The sequence below is a fragment of the Sciurus carolinensis genome, chromosome 11, assembly GCF_902686445.1.
Source record: "Sciurus carolinensis chromosome 11, mSciCar1.2, whole genome shotgun sequence".
Classification (NCBI taxonomy): Eukaryota; Metazoa; Chordata; class Mammalia; order Rodentia; family Sciuridae; genus Sciurus; species Sciurus carolinensis.
This window is the reverse complement of record NC_062223.1, coordinates 69568304-69575080: the sequence shown is the minus strand read 5'-3', so window position 1 is coordinate 69575080 and position 6777 is coordinate 69568304. Positions and strand designations below refer to the sequence as shown.

The 6777-nt window shown below is 36.7% G+C and overlaps 1 protein-coding gene across 1 annotated transcript; it reads left to right on the top strand.

Moving 5' to 3' along the window:
* The first annotated feature begins 5369 nt into the window (after positions 1-5369).
* Positions 5370-6323, top strand: LOC124959995 (olfactory receptor 10A5). The gene has a single exon (XM_047518512.1). It carries the CDS (start codon positions 5370-5372, stop codon positions 6321-6323), a length of 954 nt encoding a protein of 317 aa, XP_047374468.1.
* Positions 6324-6777: the final 454 nt, after the last annotated feature.

The window sequence follows — 6777 nt, the reverse complement described above, 5'->3', positions numbered from 1 at the left end:
CAACAGTCAGGTGGTAACTCAGTGAGACCCTGTCTCTACATAAAATACAAAATAGGGCTGGGGATGTGGCCCCTGAGTTCAATCCCCAGCACCAAAAAAAAAAAAAAAAACAAAAACCAAAAAAACAGCATATTGATGTAAAATATCCAAAACACTGACCAGATCCTTGTTACTTCTGTTTTCTACTGTTCCTGATAATGTTTTTTATTTTAATTATTAAACTTTGAGTGTTTCTTATGATAGTTCCCTCACCCTAATTCCTTTTTCATTCATCCTAGACTCTCGATTTCATTTTCCAACTTTATTCCACTATTTCTCCATTAGAATTTGTTATTCTAGATTACCAAGATAATAAGAAGAAACTCTTGATACTCAACTAAAAATTTGAAAAGAAAATACAAAATTAAGACTCAGTTGAGTCTAGGTTACCTCCTGAATACCTTGGTGTTCATGATGTTGGTCCTCTTAATTTTCTTTTCCTCTGTTCTTCACTGTGATTTTTCAGAAATTCCCATTTATTTCCCTAGACCTCAAGCATTTAGTCCTCAGATCAAGGTACAAGAATTCAACAAAACAAAACATAGTGTAGTAGAAATTAAATGATACTTGGAATTCAACAGATGTGGGTTGGAGTCAAGATCTGCCATTTAACAAGGTCATTTTGAGTTGCTCTCAAGGAATTTGTTGCACATGGAGGACACATAGGGCAGAGGCCAGGGGATGAACATTCTGTTCCTGTTGATTTGTGTTTCTCTCTAACCCCTTGGTTATGGAACTTTCATGATTTTCTTTCTCACAGGACCTAATTCTCTTTTCATTTAATATGTTCTAAATCTTTTGAAGAAGCTGGTTGAATCCACAAATACTTTTAATTACATTTATAATTTATAATTAATGCATTTATAATATTTAAGTCAGTCAACTATTATAAATAATTTTGATGACTTATGAAACTATCCACATTTAAAATAAATGTTTTTTTTTAATTCATTGTACACAAATGGGGTACAAAATTCATTTCTCTGGTTGTACATGATGTAGAGTCACACCATTTGTATAATCATACATATTCATAGGGTAATGATGTTTGTCTCATTCTAATATCTTTCCTTCCCCCAGCTCCCTCCCCACCCCTCATTTTCCTCTATACAATTCATCCTTCCTCCATTCTTGCATCCTCAGCCCCCGTTATGTATCATCATCCACTTATCAGAGAAATCACTTGGCCTTTGGTTTTTTGCAGTTGGCACATTTCACTTAGTATTATATTCTCTAACTACATCCATTTACCTGTAAATGCCATAATTCTATTCTTCTTTATGGTTGAATAATATTCCATTATGCATATATACCACAGTTTCTTTATCCATTCATCTACTGAAGGGCATTTAGCTATTGTGAATTGAGCTGCTGTAAACATTGATTTGGCTGTGTCACTGTAGTAGGCTGATTTTAAATCCTTTGAGTAGAGGCCAAGAAGTGGGATAGCTGGGTCAAATGGTGGTTCCATTCCAAGTTTTCTAAGTTGATGGCTTCTTCTATTTCATTTCTTAAAATTGATCTGCTTAAATTCTGTATGCCCTCTTGGGTGGATCATATGTCTCTAGAAACCTGTCGATATCTTTGAGATTTCTATTTTGTTGGAGTATAGATTTTGAAAATAGTTTCTAATTATGTTTTGTATTTCAATAGGGTCTATCGTGATATTTCCTTTTTCATCAAAAATTTTAGTAATTTGAGTTTTCTCTCTTCTTGTCTTCATTATTGTGGTTAAGTGTTTATCAATTTTGTTTATTTTTTCAAAGAACCAACTTTTTGTTTGTCAATTTTTCAATTGTTTCTTTTGTTTTAATTTCATTGATTTCAGCTCTGATTTTAATTATTTCCTGTCTTCTACTACTTTTGGTGTTGATCTGTTCTTCTTTTTCTAGGGCTTTGAGTTGTAATGTGAGATCATTTATTTGTTGACTTTTTCTTCTTTTATTGAATGTGCTCCATGCAATGAATTTTCCTCTTAGTACTGATTTCATAGCATCCCAAATATTTGATATGTTGTATCATTGCTCTCATTTACCTCTAAGAAATTTTATCTCCTCCCTGATGTCTTCTGCTATCTGTGCATCATTCAATAGCATATTATTTAGTCTCCAGGTGTTGGAGTAGTTTCTGTTTTTTATTTTATAATTGATTTCTAATTTTTTCCCATTATGATCTGATAGAACACAAAGTAGTACATCTATTTTTTGTTTTTGCTAAGAGTAACTTTGTGGCATAATATATGGTCTATTTTAGAGAAGGATCTATGAACTGCTGAGAAGAAAGTGTATTCACTTGTTGATGGACGGAATATTCTATATACGCCTGTTAAGTCTAAATTATTGCTTGTGCTATTGAGTTCTATCGTTTCTTTGTTCAATTTTTGTTTGGAAGATCTATCCAATGGTGAGAGAGTCGTGTTAAAGTCACCTAGTGTTATTGTGCTGTGGTCTTTTTGGTTCGTGGAATTGAAAAGTGTTTGTTTGACATACATGGATGTGCCATTGTTTAGGGCATAAATACTTATGATGTTGTGTCTTGCTTATGTATGCTTCCCTTAAGCAGTATGAAATGCCCTTCTTTATCCCTTCTGACTAACTTTGACTTGAAGTCTGCTTTATCTTACATGAGGATGAAAACCCCCACTTCTTTACTAAATCTGTGTGCATGGTATGTTTTTTCCCATCCTTTCACTTTTAGTCTGTGGGTATCTTTTTCTGAGATGAGTCTCTTGAAGGCAGCATATTGTTGGGTCTTTCTTTTTAATCCAATCTTCCAGTCTATGTCTTTTGATTGATGAGTTTAGGCCATTAACATTCAGGGTTATTATTAAGATATGACTTGTATTCTCAGTCATTTTGGCTTATTTTTAGTTTTTAAATTGACTTGGTTTCTCCTTTAATTGACTTTTCCTTTAGGGTAGTTCCTCCCTTTGCTGATTACATTGTTGTTTTTCATTTCCTCCTGGTGGAATATTTTGCTGAGAATGTTCTGTAGAGCAGGTTTTCTATTTGTAAATTCTTTTAACTTTTGTTTATTATGGAAGGATTTTATTTTGTTGTCAAATCTGAGAGTAATTTTTGATAGGTATAAGATTCTTGGTTGGCATCCATTTTCTTCCAGAGCTTGAAATAAGTTTTTCAAGGTCCTTCTAGTTTTTGGGGTCTGGTCTGAGAAATCTGCTGATATCTGTATCAGTTTCCCCCTATATGTAATCTGATGCTTTTCTCTCACCGTCTTTAAAACTCTATATTTTGTATGTTAGGTGTTTTCATTATAATGTGCCTTGGTGTGGATCTGTTGTAATTTTGTACATTTGGTGTCCTGGAAGTTTCTTGTATTTGATTTTCCATTTCATTCTTCAGATTTGGGGAATTTTGTCATTATTTTATTGAATAGATTATTCATTCCTTTGGTTTGTATCTCTGTGCGTTCCTCAATCCCAAATTCTTAAATTTGGTCTTTTCATGATATTCCATAATTCTTGGAGGTTCCATTCATGATTTCTTACCATCTTTTCTGTTTGGTCAACTTTGTTTTCAGGATAAATATTTTGTCTTTTTTGGTGATGTTCTGTCTTCCATGTGATCTAGTTTGTTGGTTATGCTTTCTATTGAGTTTTTTATTTGTTTTATTGTTTCCTTAATTTCAAGGATTTCTGTTTGTTTTTCTTTGAGAATCTCTATCTCTTTATTGACATGATCTTTTGCTTCCTGCATTTGCTCTTTTAACTGTTTATCGGAGTGATCATTCATTGCCTGCTTTTGCTCTCTTATCTCATCCTTTGCTTCTCGGATCATTTTAACTATGTTCTGAACTGTTTTTCTGACATTTACTCTACCATGCTATCATTGGATTCCACTGACATAACATCTAGGTTTGTTTGGGACACTTTCTTCCCTTGTTTTTTCATGTTGTTCTTGTATAATACCCTCTAGCAATGCGAATCCTAGGTATTGCAGTTTACCCCATATAGGCTTATAGTGTCCCCCACAGGTTTCCAATGCCTCACCTTAAAGTGGGAGATCAATATTAGCAGCACACAATACAAATAATATGCATCCTTAACCCAAACAGTCCCTATTAAGATATTAACCATTTTGTCTTAATAAACAGAGATGATGAGTTTGAATATTATCTACAGCATAAACAATAGGTTTACAATAAGGTCCACTAATGGTGGACAAAGAGGATGGGGACGAAGGATGAGGGATGTTAATGAGATAAAAAGTGAGGTACTATGTAGAGGTACTACATCATAGGAATAGTGATAGTGAAATCAAAAGAAGTTGGTTGTTAGCATGAGAAAAGGGAGAAAGGAAATAAATAGATAAGAGGAAAATATAGTGAGAAAAATAAAAAAAAAGAAAAGTAGGAATAATAGTAATAATACTAATAATAAAAAAATTCTACAATAAAACTATACTGTACTATTCAAACCTCCTGGTCTTCAGTAGCCTGCTGTTTGAGAGGTACTTGATAATGCAGTGTCCCAAGAGGCGAGCTGCCCCACTAGGAATGGTGACCTCCAGGTGAGTAATAATCCATGAGAGTGGGCAGAGATGACCCCATTTGTTGGTAGACGGTCAGTCACAGCATAGGCACTAGCTCACATGGGGTGCAGGCACTAGACCACTGGCTGGGTCTGAAGAGCGCTGGAGACTATGAGCAGTAAGCCTGGGCTGGGTCATGTCACTGGAGTTTTATTTTTGATTATTTAAAAAAATATATCAGCCTTTTACTTGTTGTTCCTTAACTTCTCTGAGATCCACGATCTCATGTGGAGAATAGAGTTGTAACAGGAAAAGATATGCATGTAATCTGTTGTCAATACATGCTAGCTCCTCACTCACATCTCAAATTCTACCAGGGCAAGGGAGAATTATTTGCCTTATTTTGCATTATAATTACATTTCTAGAAATTTGACAAATTCATATTTATGTGTACTTTAATGAGATCATGAACATTGAACATATTTCTCAGAAGTTTAGATGTTTTAAGGAACACCACTGTCTTCCAAAATGTATTCCTTGGAGTATCCTTCAAAGATTCATGAGTCTGACATTGCATGGCCTTCCTAAATATCTTAATGTGCAAATAGGAACATATCAACTCCTTCAGAAGCTAACTAGTCCCTTCTCAAGCTTAGGCATGGTATTCTTCCTTGTGTTTTTATTCTTAGACAGCAAAATGCCCTTCCTTTTCCAGCAGAACCTGATCTTGCTTCTTTCCCTGAAACTAAGGAGGAATTTGAAAAACAAATACAGAATCTGACCCTTCCAATCAAAAAAATCTCTCTTCCTGACCACATTGGAGATTTATACCTACACCTATGGCTGCTGAAAACTGGACAAGAGTAAGTGAGTTTGTCCTCATGAGCTTCTCTTCCCTACCTACCGAAATACAGTCATTGCTCTTCCTGACATTCCTAACCATCTACCTGGTCACTCTGATGGGAAACAGCCTCATCATTCTGGTGACCTTGGCTGACCCCATGCTGCACAGTCCCATGTACTTCTTCCTCAGAAACTTGTCCTTCCTGGAGATTGGCTTCAACCTAGTCATTGTGCCCAAAATGCTGGGGACCCTCATTGCCCGGGACACAACCATCTCCTTCACTGGCTGTGCCGCTCAGATGTATTTCTTCTTCTTCTTTGGGGTGGCCGAATGCTTCCTCCTGGCCACCATGGCATATGATCGCTATGTAGCCATCTGCAGTCCCTTGCATTACCCAGTCCTCATGAACCAAAGGACACGTGCCAAGCTGGCTGCTGCCTCCTGGTTTCCAGGGTTTCCTGTGGCTACCGTGCAGACCACGTGGCTCTTCAGTTTTCCATTCTGTGCCACCAACAAGGTGAACCACTTCTTCTGTGATAGCCCACCTGTGCTGAGGCTGGTCTGTGCAGACACAACACGGTTTGAGATCTACGCCATCGTGGGGACCATTCTGGTAGTCATGATTCCCTGCCTGCTGATCTTGTGTTCCTACACTCGCATTGCCGCTGCCATCCTCCAGATTCCATCAGCTAAAGGGAAGCACAAAGCCTTCTCTACCTGCTCCTCCCACCTCCTTGTTGTCTCCCTGTTCTATGTATCTTTAAGCCTCACCTATTTCCGGCCCAAGTCAAGCAATTCTCCTGAGAGCAAGAAATTGTTATCATTGTCCTATACTGTTGTGACTCCTGTGTTGAACCCAATCATCTATAGCCTCAGAAATAACGAGGTGAAGAATGCCCTCAGCAGGACCTTCCACAAAGCCCTAGCTCTCAGAAACCACATCCTATAGACATTGAGAGGTAAAACTAAAGTTCATCGAATGGAGCACAATGAGTCTCATATTTGAGTTTCCTCTCTGCCTCTTTTTACATCTCCATTGGGATGAAACTCTATTTCTTAAATGACCTTTGGATAGCTCCGTAAAGAGAAAGGAACACAGAAGTAGTTTAAATCTATTACCACTACCTGCAAAAGCTTCTCTGCCTGCCCATTGTCAACTTTTTCTTTTTCCTTATTGGTGTGTTGGCCTTTCAACATTTCTGTGGCAAAGTATTTTCAGATATTCATGTTTCTGTGTAACATTCATTGTGGACAGTATGAAAGTACTAGTAACTTTAAAATATGGGCACATACATAGAAAAAGAAAACAAACCCTATCACAAATCATCTTGCCATTTTGTTTTTCTTTAGCTAAACCTGACCATCTATTTACCATATGAAAAGTCCTATGATTCCTCTCAGTA

Coding starts and splice junctions, on each gene's coding strand:
- LOC124959995 (XM_047518512.1), top strand. CDS start 5,370: ATGGCTGCTGAAAACTGGACAAGAGTAAGTGAGTTTGTCCTCATGAGC.